General features: G+C 41.3%; 1 protein-coding gene across 17 annotated transcripts in view; it reads right to left on the bottom strand.

Annotated features, from left to right (window-relative positions):
• Nucleotides 1-1,425: 1,425 nt before the first annotated feature.
• ANKHD1 (ankyrin repeat and KH domain containing 1) overlaps nt 1,426-15,227 on the bottom strand; it is an 80,797-nt gene continuing 66,995 nt past the window's right edge. For 4 of the 17 annotated variants that reach the window (XM_035103520.3, XM_035103530.3, XM_035103524.3 and 1 more), the window contains 9 exons: nt 14,343-14,489; nt 12,770-12,880; nt 11,552-11,701; nt 9,831-11,443; nt 7,482-7,691; nt 6,036-6,287; nt 4,357-4,532; nt 2,260-2,424; nt 1,426-1,945 (listed from right to left, as the gene is read on the bottom strand). In XM_035103520.3, coding sequence (XP_034959411.1) covers nt 1,886-1,945; nt 2,260-2,424; nt 4,357-4,532; nt 6,036-6,287; nt 7,482-7,691; nt 9,831-11,443; nt 11,552-11,701; nt 12,770-12,880; nt 14,343-14,489 — 2,884 coding nt within the window. In that variant the 3' untranslated portion in view covers nt 1,426-1,885. The remainder of the gene's footprint in view (nt 1,946-2,259; nt 2,425-4,356; nt 4,533-6,035; nt 6,288-7,481; nt 7,692-9,830; nt 11,444-11,551; nt 11,702-12,769; nt 12,881-14,342; nt 14,490-15,227) is intronic. The other 13 variants (XM_035103521.3, XM_035103522.3, XM_088675004.1 and 10 more) reach the window with 13 other exon arrangements.

Genomic DNA, 15,227 nt, shown 5'->3' with positions numbered 1-15,227 from the left:
TACACAGATATGGCCTGCCTGGCCAAAAAGGTTCCCTACCAATGCTCTAGGGCAGGCACCCCCAAACTGCGGCCCTCCAGATGTTTTGGCCTACAACTCCCATGATCCCTAGCTAACAGAACTAGTGGTTGGGGAAGATGGGAATTGTAGTCCAAAACATCTGGAGGGCCGAAGTTTGGGGGTGCCTGCTCTAGGGGGTAGGATCTGAACAGGAAGATCTTAGTGCAAAACCCCTTTCAAGTATTAAGCTCACTGGGTGAGCTTGGCAATTGAACTGCTACATAAAATTACAGATTCCCAAGTCTTCTCTACATCCAGAGCATTTGGAGAACTTACTGATTGGGTATAATAATATTTATTGTGCGCAGATACAGAGTCCTGCATCACACTCCTCATTGGTTACCAAAAGACTAAGTGCACCAGTACCATCTTCAGCCTTCCACTATTTAAGTGATGAGCTGCCTTTTCCCTGGTCAGCAACTAGTTTCATTACTGGGCCACATTGTGAAGGAGATGAGTGTGTGGCCTGCTGGCAAGCCCCGTTGTGTTAGAAACAAATTAGCTTTCTTATGTGCATGTAATAGAACATCTTTAGGGCTGAAAGGTACTCCAGCCAAACACAACTTAGTATTTCTGCTTCTGCATGGCAAGCTCTTCCAAATCCAGAAATATGACAAGCGGCGTGACAACTTAATTAACTGAAGTTGAGGTTTCATATCAAACCAGTCAGTTTTAGAGCATCGCTATGAAATATGACTTAGGGCACCAGCACAGTAAAATCACCTACTTCCCAAGTAAGAAACATGGCTTTGGAATAGCATCTCGTAAGTCTGCAAGTCCATTTTTGAGAGTTGAAATTAGAGAAGAATTTTCCATGTTTAAAGATAATTTAATTTTAGTTCTGAGGTACATTATGTTGGGCATAGATACCTTAGGATGATATGGAACCAACTTAAATATGAATCTTGTTACTTAGTGAAGTAGCTTGATGTGTTGTTATATGTACTCCAACACCTGCTGATGATTCTTTGGTTGGTTTGTTCTGCTTCTGATACTGTTAACATTATTAAAAATATTTTAAATATGAGTATAAATATATATGTGTGTGTGTTAAATTTCCGAGTACCTACTTTAACACAACCTGGTAGACTGTGTCCGCTGAATAAAGCTGTCCTTGGCTACAATGCTGAGGAGTGAGCCACCATGGCTGTCCAGTGATTCAACCATATTCTAGTCTGAGATTTCTCTGACTTTCTATCAAATACCAGGACAGCTATTAGTACTGGAAACTGTGCTGTATATAGTGCAACAGTTTTCTAAAAGTGCTGGGAATCCATTAAGGATATTAAAATAAAGTTACTGACAGTACCAATCCCAACGGTACAATCTTGCAATTGGTATTTCATTAAGATCATTACACAAAACTTATAATGTTCATCTTTTTATTGAATATTCAGGTAAATATTTCACATTAATACAGGCTACATAAAGTAGAGCCACTATACGACATGAAATTTACTCAACGTTTTTCCTTTTAAGTATGTAAACAATTATACATGTATTTATCACCCTAAAAGGTTGAAATCATGTACTCATCTAGTTCTCTGCTGCATACAAGTAGCATTCAGTAGTGTTTAGCCAAAAGCACTAAGTTCATCCGATTTTGAGTTCAAAATGGCTAAACTAACTGGAGAACAGAATCAGTTGAATAGGTAACTCATTTTGTTCTTACACAATGGGCAAACAAGTTTCTCTTGTTATAGCCCGCAGAAAAATTGCTTAGTTAGGCACATTTAAAAAATTCCCAAGTTCTTCCAAGGTCATATGTTTCTCCAAACAAGGCTTAAAAAAAAGAAAAGGAAAGGAAAAGGTAGGCCCTCCTAAATCAGTTGACGTATTTGAGGTGCATGTTTCCAATGTGAGGTGCCCAGGTGCCAGGCCAAATCTACAGGAGGAGAAACATCACAAAATATAGTTAATTTCAGAGTATGGCTCCAACACCACTATATAAAGACCTACAGAATCAAGTGGCGCAAAAAACCAAGTTCTAGCTGACTAAAGCTTGGCCCCAACACCCACATTTTAATGATCAGCTATCCCACCAAGACTCCATTTTGAGCAGAATCACACACTTAAGGAAAATGTAACATTAGGATGGAAGAATGAAGACACTCCTTGTACTCTTACCAAAATTCAATTATATTATTTAAGGCAGATGTTTGAAAATTTAATAGTACAAAAAAGCATTAATTACTGCACCTGCTGAGCATCGGTACATTCTGTTGAATTTTGGACAACCTTTATCATGGGATTCCATGCTGGATCTGGAGTATGCAGTCCATTGAAGAGAGGCCCACCTGGTCCATCAGCTAGCTGAGGATGAGACGGTATAATAGTGCCGCCATACATGGAGATTGGAAGGCCCTATGGAGAGACATGGTAATTTACAGAATTATGGTAATTAATAGAGAAACAGGTTTACAGATCAGTAGCAATTTTATTTGTAGTAACTAATGAGTACAATGCTACTGTTATGCATTTTCATTTCCCCCCAATAGGGCTTTGGTGGGATATTATCTGCAAGAATTCTACACCACCTCTAAGAGGCTCCCGAGCATAGACCAGGCATCCCCAAACTGCGGCCCTCCAGATGTTTTGGCCTACAACTCCCATGATCCCTAGCTAGCAGGACCAATGGTCAGGGAAGATGGGAATTGTAGTCCAAAACATCTGGAGGGCCGCAGTTTGGGGATTCCTGGCATAGACTAACCAACTCAATATTACAATACTATCCGCCTCTTTTAGAAGCTGCCTAACTAGATAAGATTCATTTATTTGATACCAGTTGAAAAATTGTAAACATTCTAGCCAACAGAAGCCAGGGCAGTTCCCAAATTTTCCCATCCAAATTAATGTTTATACTGCTTTTCTTACCAATTAAATCCCTCTTCTATCATAATAAATCTGGTCCTGCCCACAAGATATTATGTAAATTGGGACATTGGACCTAACAGACCTTCATGCCTAATAGCACATTTACCTACTGTACTCTAAGGTAGGGGGTCACCAACACTGTGCCTGTGGGCTCCAGAAGGCCCATCAGTACACACTTAACTAAGCTCAGAGTAGACATGAGGACCATTTCTGTTGGGTGGACTCCAATTATAGAATGCTCTTCCCAGTGAAGCCTGTCTTATGTCATCTTTTCAATTCCATGTTAAAAAAAAACCTGTTCTACAAGATTTTAAGATCTGCCTTTAAGTCTCTGTGATGTGGTTGATGCTTTAATGTACTAAACATATTTAATGGCTGCTATCGTTATATTGTATTTGATTGTGCTGGTTTTCCATTGGGTTTTTGTGCTAATTTTGGTATAATTATAAAATGGCTGTTTAATATTAAGGTTCTTTTAATCCTCTATACAGTTCCTAGACAACTTATAAACAAATAGGGTGGGATTCACCTAACAGCCCCCACCAACAGAAACCCTGCACATTTCTGCTTGGGAAATGGGGCTTCCCCCCAATTGGCTTGAGGGGGTCAGGAAAAAACCCCCAGAACAGTGTTGGGAGGTCTGTTCAATCAGGCAAGCTGGAATGCTTGTGCAAACAGAATGAGTGGAAGAGCACCATGTTGAATTCCACCCATAAACCAGTAGTTTGGAAAGTCTTCCTTTCCACAGGTACATATACTGTATGATCCTGGATACTCAAGAGAAACTATATTACTGTATAACAGACTCTTCTTTCCTATATACATCAAAATGTAAGGCTGTCGTCACCTGGCAGTTCGAATGGCTGCCAATAGCCGGGCACGCCAACTCCAGTGTGACAACAGAACAGCAGGTAGGCAGTCGTGCAAGCAAATTGCTCTGTGAAGCACCTCCCTCTCTTTGCTAAACACAGCTGCACCAAGGTTTAACAGAAGGGAGGAAGACACCTCAGAGAAAATTGCTCTCTGAAGCATCTCTCCCCTCCTGTAAAAGGGGGTGGAACTTGGGGTGAGCTGCAAGGAGACAGGCAAGGGGTGAGTGAGGTGTAAAGGAATGAGGGAATGGCCAGGTGTATGTTGGGGGGGGGGAGGATACGCAACAATACATATTATTAATACTTGAAACCGCAAGCAATGCAGGATGTTATCCCCAAACAATTAGCACAAATTGGCTATTAGACACCCCAGACAAACAGAAGTGATGCTATTCTGGAAGGACTGGAAGCTGAGAAGCTTCCATCGAGAATACAAATTCTAAGAATGTTCTACAGCTGTATGATTTAGTTTGATTTGAAGCAACTGTGTGGAGGTCTGTGCATAGTATGACTGTGCGCAAGTGTGAGAGAGAAACTTCTGAAAGCGTACTTTAGAGAAATCCACAAAGCTGTTCGGCATAGGCTGCTGGAAAATATTTGAGGGCGCCACTATTCCAGAGTCATCTCTCTCCATCGGCTGATGTTGGGAAAAGGTGCCTGGGTCTGACAGCTGCTGATGAACTGGATGATTTCCCATGACAGGCTGAGACCAACCTGACATGCCTTCTAGAAAGATAACAAAGCACTTGTTTAGGGATCAGAATAATCTCTCGAATTAATCAAAATTAATTAATCTCTCATATTACCCAAAAGTTAGAAAAGCTCCTGCTTGCTGCAGGAAGAGCCCACCCAACTCTACACACACTGCTCTTCAAGGGCAAGTGACCTTTCCATGGCAAATCCAAGGACTAGTTCTCAGTCCTCAATCTCCAAAGTTTATCTGCCACCCTCCTGAGATTCCTGTGGCCTGAGGTTTAGGAACATGATAAACTGCCTTATCATAACAAACTGTTTGCCCATCTAGCCCAAGTATTATCTGTGACTAACAGCAGAAAGTTCTGTGTCATCCTTCTAACTGGGGATTCCAGGGATTCAACCTGGGACCACCTCCATGCAAAACAATTGCTCTGCCATTTAATGGTTAAGTTGTCCCTTTCCCTCCCCACCAACATCCTCTTGTACTTTCAGTCACTTCTCTTAAGTGTCCTGCCAATGTCTCAAGCCAAACATGGTGCTAGCAGGACATATCTGCATAACAGTACTACTCAGTAGTAGCTGAAACTTCACTTACTGATTCACTGCAGCAATACCTACTCCCCAAGATACAAACTACTATTTGAAATTAAAAATGACTTGCCTCTTCAGAAATAGAAAATGCTGCAGTAAAAATCAGGAATTAAAACTCCAGCTGCTATCATAGGGTTCCCTTTTTGCCAGTACCTCCATTATTTGGGGTCTGATCACTGCACATCAAAGGCATGTATACTCCCCTCTTTTTCTTCCCATATCCTAGAAGTTGTCACACCCTGGCACCACTCCTGTTTTGGTATCTCCAGGATCTCATCTAGCCTCTATATGCCCTTTCAATAGTCTTCTGTATCCAATTTACTGAAAATTATGTAACAAAAGATCTTCCTTCCTGTTAACTGCTATTTTCAATTGCTCTGAATGCCTCTTCTAAACCACTGTGTCTCCTCCATACCGATCACCCCTTTCCAGTTTCCTACACTCACTCCATGGGAAGCATTGCACTGACTTGAAGATTCACTTTGGAGCTCTCTCCACTCGTGTGTCTTCATTCCTCTCATGCTGCACAAGGCTCACTATCAGTGTCCCCCAGACACTTTTCCCGCTCCCCTTTCTCTGAACTTTCTGCCATGCAACAGTTCTGTATCCCTGTATAGCCTTATTTTCCTGCAGCTCCACTTCTTTAGCCACCTTCCTGGCTATTCTCAGAAACACTCTTCTATTCAGGGCTACTACTGGCATTATTAAATTCCTGCATGAAGATTTACACTCTTGCATAAAGTAGGAAAAGCACAATGTGCATGAATACATGTTTAGAGTACTAAAGATGTTTAAATAATTTCTGTCTAAACAATGGACTCTTTAGGATATATTTAGTTAAAAGCTCAAGAGCTTGATATAATACGGCTGGGAACCTTCATCCTGTATTTGCAAATTACTGTTTCCTTTAACTCTTACAATCATTTCCTTTGGGATACTCACCTGAAACATTGTTAACACCAAATGACCAGATACCGCTGTGTCCAACAGGAGCTGCAAAGTTGGTTCCCAAGGGGGTAGGTGTGACAGAACCTCCTTGCCGAATCCTAGCAAGTCGTTCTGTTCCAATAGGCGGTGGCACCTTTCGATCTTGTGCTGTGCTCCCTGATTTTGGCTGACCCAGAGAAGAAGGTGCAGAAGCAGCTGATAGGGGCGAGGATGATCCCGAGGAAACTGATGGAATAGGAGATTCACCTGATGAAAAAACAGTTCTCTTGCTTTATCATACATGAAATGCTGAGTTACTTTAACTGCTGCTCTAGGAAGTTTCCACTAGAGATGAAATTCTCAATACTTCAGCAAAAGTACACTTCTACTGAAATCTGTGGGATTTAAATACTAAAAACTGTTTTGAATTTTAATGCATCTTAAATTAAGTTATAACATAGTGCTTCCCCCCTTCCCCAAATGTGTCTAATCATCAGTCTCAACAAAAAGCTGGGTCACCCTGCCCAAGTTATCTAGGCTCTTTAAATTTTTATACTTCAGAGCTATCTGCCAGGTTTATTGTTCTTAGTCCCTGACTGACATAGGATCCAATGGCTCTCTCGTTTATTTACTAAGCTTAAAAATAACCATAGGGGACATTTTCTCCATGACTGATCTATGAAACAGACTAGACTGCATAGTGGTCTGTTAACAAGCACTCAACTGATTTTCCCATCTCCATACACCAATGTCTAGGATAAATAAGCCACTAAAGAGAGAGATAAGGGGAGAAATAACCCAAAGGCAGCCAGCCAGCAGCTTCCTTGTGGTATATAATTGCAGCCTCCTCCAAATCACTGCTGAACAAACAAAATTATCAAGAGCTGATCTCATTCAGCAAGCATCCTATATAGACCAATTCTCTAGCTGAATCTATACTGTAATATGACTTAAGCATCACTTATTTACATTAAAATATTCTTAACTTGTCTAGGATCAGATAGATAGATAGATAGATAGATAGATGATAGCTAGCTAGCTAGAGGCAGTTTAAAAGTATTGGGTCTAAACTAAAGCAAATGTGCAACTGCATGCATGTTTCCTTTAAATTGTTTTTAAGCACCAGCAGTGGTCACAGGGAGCTGCAAATTTGAGCGGATAAACAATGAGAGGGGAAGGGTATCTTTATCTTCCTTCCAACAGAGAGAAAAGTAACTGTGACAGATTTGTGTGTAGGGAAAGCCAGATGGGAAAAGTCAAGCAACCCTCGCTCCATCAATTCTTCTATTCAAACTCTCTGAAAAGGAAGGGGAACCTTCATGTGACTTCATGTTATGTCTAATTTGGCCCCTTTTAAGCAGTTCAGTAATTTCATCTTTTCAAATTGCCTCAATTTCTCTAATTAATGCTGAAAACAAATTTATGTGTTAGAATCATACAGCCAGCAAAAAAGGTCAATACCAACAGACTGAAGAGTTGAATTAGACAGACCCCCAAAACTCCTACATGAATTTGTAGCACTTGTCCAAGGGTGTGGTGAAAAATGCTGTCTGTTAAAGCTGGGGGTCCCAACAGGTGCTGGCCCTTGAAGATAAACCCGTGCTCCTTGAATGTTTGCTGAAAAACCAGCCATAGGCGCTGAAGAGGAGTTTGAGGAGCTGCTGGATGGATCTAGAGAAGGTAAGTCTACAATTAATATGATTATGTCTGAAAAAATAACTCCAAAGACCCTACTTGTTACCCAGTTAATCTACGAATTACAGAAACCCTCCCATCATAATCTGATGAGATCTGTAGGATAAACAGATTCTCATTTATCTTGATTTCTATCATTAAAAAGGGCTGGGTTACATTTGGGATTTTTCTAGCCTGCCCATATAATAATTACATCCTGTGTTTTAAATATTACTTGCTTGTAGCCTTAACTGCTCTTCACAATCCTACCTACAATTAAGAAGAATATTTATAAATGTTCTGTGCATAGTTGAGTTGGCATAAATAGTTAGGCCAAGATAGGGAAAATTATTTGTTGTTGCCAAACTGGTCACATCCCCAGTATATACAGTAATCTCAAGATGGCAAAGTTACCTGTATAGTTTTGCAGTGCAAACATTTTCAGGCTGGCAAACTAATACCAGCCTGGCTTGATGTGAGCATTTCACAACATTAAACTGTCACTCTTACTGCAGGCATTAAACATTTTTCAAAACTTCAGGGAAGAAAACACAACCTGCACAGAATTCAGTTCAAAACCACATTTTTAGATGATGTAGACCAGGAGTGGCTAACTTGATGATGTTGGGACTACAATTCCTATAATCTCTGCCCACTGGCCACATTTGCTGAGATAAATTCAAATTCAAGAACATCTGGAACAGGTTCCCCATCCCTTCTGTAGACTCAATGAAAATATTTTGCTCCTCTTTTGCAGCAAAAGCCAATGACAGGAAAGTCTGCTGCTCAAGACCATTTTCTCATGGTTGATTAAGCTATTTTGCTTGCATATTTAGGTTCTAAACTAGCGAGAACTCCTCCCCAGATGGCGGAATATAGGTGCTTTTCCACTTTACCTCTCTCTATGTGGCTTGTCTCATCTACTGTGTGGTGTATTTTAAGAGCTCTTACAGGGCCTCACTTCATCCCCAGAATGACAGTGGGATAACTGAGGGTCACTATTTCTGGTTTGCTTGTTCTTTAAATGCCACCACATAGTGGATGGTTGAAAGGGTTCTAAATTGACATCTCACAAGTCTCCTTTATGTCCATTAGTACACACATAACTTTCTCACAATGGAATTCACATAAACAGGTCACAAGGATATAGCGCCCATGTGATGCAGAACTTCGTTTAAACTATGAACAGCAGCAAGTTGAGTAAAATCCTTCTTAATCTTATTTTACCAACTATAGTCTCTGTAAAGGTTAGTACTATCAGGACTGAGAATTAGAAATGCTGCCTATGCTCAGCAATTGATTTTTAGATCAATGTGTCAAAGATAAATATCTGTAAAGATTCAGAGTGGGTTTTTTAAAAATTGAACCCTACTGGAATTCAAGTTTGAGAATCTGAGAAATTGACGCTGAAGAGGAAATATCTGCTAAGCATAAAGCACAATGCAAAACCTTAGTGCAAGCATAACATAATCAAAGAGTGTGGCTTGTATTGACTGCAACTAAAACTGGTCAACACAACCAATCACCAATAGAGGGAATGGCCATCCTTCCATTTCCTATTTAATTATGCAACTTATTTTTATCTCATTATGGTTCTGACAAGAGCTCAAAAATAAAAAGCAGAGCAAAGCTTAAAATAGGTGGAATGCTGAGAAACATTTTCCTAAAATGCAACTTTTGGTTCCATTTTATTATGGAGTAGAGAAAAAGGCTAACTTATCAATGAATCACATTATCTTGTCTTAGAGGAAGACACAAAATCAGGAATGGGGAGGGACTGGTATGTGAAAGATTAAACAAAAAGTCCCCATCATCCATATGGGCCAGATTTTTTCTTTAGGATGTTCCGTTTCCCCCATCTCTCTATGTGGTTTCAGGAGTTACCTGAACCAATATTGTGTGCCAACGTTCATTCTACAGAGGCACACCAATTCCCCCATCTCTTGGTTATATTAAGTCACATTATGAAGAAAATATCAACTGGGTAAAAATAATGAAAGAGCCAACACAATTTTTGTTTTCAATATTCCTCTGGTTCAGGATCACAGAGACAATTTTAAGTTTGGGGAAGTTTTTCAATCGCTCTCAAGAGGCCATGAAGTTATCTCCCTTTCCATGCAGAACATAGCAACTCACCTACAGGACTAGTTGAAACTCTCTGGGAAGGAGGCCGGAACCCTGGAGCCTTGGAGTTATCAGGATGCACATTTTCCATGTGCCCCATCACAGAGTTACCCAAATACGTAGACTGGACAGCGTAAGGTTGGTCTGCTGCTCCTCGTGTGGACAGCGGGCAGTCTCCCCATCCCTGGTTAGCTGGCACCTGGTTGCTATCAAAAAGACTACTAAAGTGATTGAAGAGCGTTGCTGGGCCAAATGTAGGAGGCAAGGATTTGTTTGCTGGGTTAATATGCATCTGAGAACCGTTCATAACGTTCATGGGCGATGACAGCTGAACTGTGGGTGGTGGCCCTTGCGAAGGTGTCAAAGGTACTGCATTTGTAACGAAAATGGACTGAGGTTCCTGGTGTATGTTTGCATTTGGTACCATTGAATAAAATGAATTTCTGGGTTGCATTCTGTGAGAAACACGGGGTGCTGGTACAGCTAACTGAGGTAAGGTACCACTGTCCTGATTATCCGTAGCAACCGATCTGGGTGAAGCTAAGCTTAATGGAGCAGGTTCTGAACTGGAAGAAAAAGACATAGATATGGGAGGACTTAAGTCAGACATGTTGGTCGGCAGTGTTTCATCTTGCGCATTGTTTGGAGGTGCAGGGCTGCTAGATGGGCACGTTTCTATGACTCCCGAAGTGCTGCCAGATGAGATATTGCTGCTAGCAGCAACCGATGATGGCACACATGCGTTTCCAACAGATTGTTCTGGTGTCGATGCCTTTTCTTTGGGTACTGGGGCAGAAGAAACAGCATCTGTTTTAAGTGCAGACTGCTGTGCCTGTGGAACACTAGCGGGTAGAAATGTAGTGGGAGCATGCCCCGTGTTTTCAGGTGCAGGAGAAGCTGAAGGCAGTGTGCTACATGTTGTTGTCACAGTTGAGATCGCTGTCGTCATGGTACTTGTTTTAGGAACGCAAGCAAACAACTGTTTTCTGACCGATGATGGAGTCCGGTTACTTGTAACACAGAGTGGCTGGGAGGAGGCAACTACTGAAGAGACAGTGCCAGGACAAGTGGGAGCTAAACCCGTGGATTCAGGCTGCAAAATATTGCCATTCTGGTTAACTACGCGACTTGAACTGTTATGCTTTGGAGAGCTATTTGTGCTGCCTGGGTTAACTGGCCTCACTGGGAATGGTCCCCAAGTGTTTGGAGAGGTTGAAAATGTTCCTCCAAATTGGGCCATCGGTAAGCGAGGGTGACGAATTTGTTGCATAGTTTGGGCAGCCAATATGGCAAAGTGAGGGTGGGAATAAGCTAAGGGAAGAGAGACTGGGAAAGAAGAGCGCACGTTTGCAGGGACATTCTTGCTTAATTTGTTAGCAGACTGGAAGGTAGACAGCGTTGATGACTGAGAGGTGACAAGAGATGGAGCTCCAAGGGGAAATGAGTTTTTGTTTGAAGCTGAAGCAGTACTGACGCCAGATGAAAAATTTGTATGGACTGACTTGGTGCTGGAAGCAGGTGTTCTTATATGAGTTTTGGGAATTAAATCTTCCAGTTCCTTGGCAGGATCTTGAATAAGGGCATTAATAAGTTGTACTGCATATCTTGTTGATTCTGTTCCACCCCTGAAATAGAGAAGGCAGGATCATCTTTAGAACACAAGCCTCAGTTCAGTACAACTTAAATCCATTTGAAAAACATGAGCTTTAAACATTAGATTTTAGGCACTCTACCTTATTGTGATCATTCTCTCTCCGTTTTTATCTTTTTGTTTGTCCACATCAATATGAGCACCAGTGACATCCTGGATTGCTGTGATGTTGCACCCACCTCTTCCCATTATTCGAGAAACAACGGACGCTGGGACAGAGAGCTTTTTTGACCTAAATGACAAAAATTATTAATGTTTTGAGGGCTTCCTGTTTTTAAGTTTAAGAGATTTAGGTAGTGTTATAATATACTCGGCCTGAAAAGCGAGATGAGCGCTGCACCCCATAGTCGCCTCTGACTGGACGTAACCATCCAGGAGTCCTTTACCTTTAACCAAATATTATAGTATGTAATTTTGATAACTAGACAGGCATCTCAGGATAGTTAAGTGATATTCTTGTGGATATTCTGTTAAATTTTGACACTACCAGTCTTGCACAACTTAACTAAGAGCATTGTTGAATTTTGATTTACAGTTAGTATTCTGGACCTTGTTAGATGTGTGTTCTGGGCATGGGGATTTTTGTTTAACTTAGGGTAATAGCTCTTAAGATAATGCTACTGTAATTCACACATTAACTGACAAAACTTTTAAAAAGCCGCCCCCATATGTTTACTACAGTGGTACCTCGACTTACGAATGGAGCTCCATCCGCCATTTTGGATGCGATGCGAACAGGATTTTTTCGACTTACGAATTTTTAATAGGCTTCTACTTACGATTTATTCGACTTACGAAGGTCCATTCGGAACGGATTAAATTCGTAAGTCGAGGTACCACTGTATTGACAAACTGAATGGTTACTATGCCTTTTAACTGCTATGCATGCTTTAGAACTGGAGATATACCATATATTTTACCCTACAGATCTGAAACCACTAATGAAGAAGCTCCATGTGTGCTGAAAGGCATGGAAATATGTTTTTTTTAAATAAATCCCTGTTATTATTTATCTTGTACTTGTGGAGTCACTATCTTTTCCTTTATTTTTTAAAAAAATGACATTCCCTTCAACAATTCCAGCAACATTGGAAATTTAAAAGCCCTTTCCCCAACACTTCCTCACATGGATTCTATTTTTTCCCTCTCTTCAGCTCAGTTCCAACAGTGATACATAAATCCGTAATCCATACTCCCCGAAGTTCTAAACCTTCACTGATTCCACCCACAGGTTCATCTACAGCCTATTCATGAATTCTCTTCTATTCCAATGCAGAAGTTTTGAATGCCACCAAAGTACCTTTTTGCTCCTGAACAGCAGCGTCCGCCTCTCTGCAGCTGAAACTGTTCAATTGGCGCTGACTGCAGAGTGTTGCTGGGGGAAGGGTCCTTTAAAACTCTGCCTACTTGCCTGTCAAGGATAGAAAATACAATTTTCATTAGTTTTCTAGGCAAGAGATGAAGAGTTCCGAGTCATACATTTTCAAGCTCAGGTCCAGACAAGAAAACATTCTCTCATTCTCCCTGTTTTATTTGTTACATATATATTATCAATCTCTGTGGAAACCCAAGGGATCTCAAGAATGGCTGATAGAACCGCTAACTGATGTCTGTAACAAGATTCTTGGGGGGGGGGGGACAAGGCACCCGAGACCTGATCCCAAAACCAGAAGCGGACAGAACTCAGATGAAGAACTATCGCCCAATCTCCCTTGGCAAGGAAACGGTCCAGCACACCCACTGCCTCACCTGCAGATGTTAATGTGAAGTAGAGCTGTGTCATCAGCATATTGCTGACATCGTACTCTGAAACTCCAAATGACACCACTCAGCGGTTTTTTGTAAACAGCAAAGGGGATAAAATTGAGCCCCGATGAACTCCACACTGATGGTTCCATAGGGCTGCAGAGCACTCCCCAACCATCACCCTCTGAGAACCACCATCCAACTAGGACTGGAACCACTGCAAAGTGGTGCCAGCTACCCCCAACATAGACAACTGCTCCAGAAGTCAATGGTATTGAAAGTCACTAAGAGGTTAAGAAGAATAAACAAGGACATATTTCTCCTGTCTCTCTCCCAGCAAAGGTCAACATACAGGGCGACCAGGACAGTTTCTGTGCCAAAACAAGGCAAAAAACAAACAAATACCCAAAACCCCACAACAAGCCCAATTGAAATTGATCTAGAAAATCAGTTTCCGCCAAGAGCGCCTGAATCTGGTCCATGACCACCCACGGGAGTAGTTTTACCACTGCCTCCTTCAAGCAGGCCCCTTGGGACCAACACCTCTCATAAGAAGGCATGAATCACCTGTCTCCTCACTGCTAGTTTTTTTAAATCAGCCATGAGGGTCCCAGAGCATAAGTGGCCGCCCTGACCAATCCAAGCACCTTGTCTGCATCCTCGAGCCTTACTAACTTAATAATAATAATAACAACAAAAATAATAATAGGGCTCTTATAAGAGAATTGACGTCTGCCTCCCACACTCCCAGCATCTCATCTTTACATAATGGGGTGCATACACAAACCTCAGGCTCAACTCCCCGCCTCCACGTGCAGAACCTTCACTGTGAACTAGGATCCATGAGTAGGCGCTGCTTATGTGATGCTGCATTACACTTAAGTTTGTGTGATAGGAGAGCATGTGACCCTAATGTTTGCTCCTCAACTCCACAGCATTTTAGACTTACAATGTATGTTAAAGTTAGCAAATGCCAAGTGCTTTTTTCAAAAAAAATCTGACACGTGTATCCACTACCATTTGTATACTTTCATACCTTCACCCCCAAATCAAAACTGATCAAATTACCAATCCTTATGCTCAAACTGGTCAGACGCCATTCGTGAAACTGCATGGAAACAACTTACCTTCTCACTACTTCTTTCCAGCCTTCTTCTCTTTTTTGCCCTCTTTTTGGACTAGTCAGATTCAACTTTATGTTTGGAGACGTCAGAGGCAGGGACACAGATTTATAACTTGTTGTTAAGGAGTTTGGATTAGCTTCACCTTCAAGTCTGAAAACAAAGATAAGTTTGATTACTGATTGCCTGCCACCAAATGATCAAAACCTCAATTCCAGTTACTGAATTCCATGTAAGTCAATGATACAAATTGTTATCAATGGGGTCCTCCAAGTGCTCAGGCAGCATAATTCTACTTCCAGATGAGTTCAGGTGAGCACAGAATATGGAACATTTGTTCCTCATAAAGGAAGCTCTATCAACAGATCAGTGCTAACGACTATGTAGGGGCACTTGTTTCGATAAAAGATTAATAACTTTTGATAATACTTCATGACTGCATAAATTGTTTTGTGGCAACAGTTGCATTAATTTATGTGCAAAGGGGATGGGGGATTGTTGAACAGACTGCTTACCTGAATCTAGTGTTCTTAAGAGTGGTAATTATGCAGATGCGCTTACAAGTTATGCACCTGTGCACAGCATTGTTCAGAACCTTTTGAATTTAAAATTAACTTTTGGCACGAAGGATCTGCCCAAGTGTAGTGTAAATGTACCACAACTTCCTGCTTCACACTTATACAGCTACCTGCAACAAGGAAGACTAACTGTGTGGATGTACAGATAGCTATGTGGGAAACATCAATTTCAGGTAAGCAACCTCAGCTTTGTGTTTTTTTGTGGGGGCACAAACATAGGAGATTGGTAAGCTGGTTATTGGGATGCAGGTATCTTCATATGAACAAGGATAAGGATAGCCCACATCTGAAGTGTCCAATCAGCTTAAGTTGA

The sequence above is a fragment of the Zootoca vivipara genome, chromosome 8 (assembly GCF_965207765.1).
Source record: "Zootoca vivipara chromosome 8, rZooViv2.hap1.1, whole genome shotgun sequence".
Classification (NCBI taxonomy): domain Eukaryota; kingdom Metazoa; phylum Chordata; class Lepidosauria; order Squamata; family Lacertidae; genus Zootoca; species Zootoca vivipara.
This window is presented reverse-complemented; position numbering and strand designations above follow the sequence as displayed.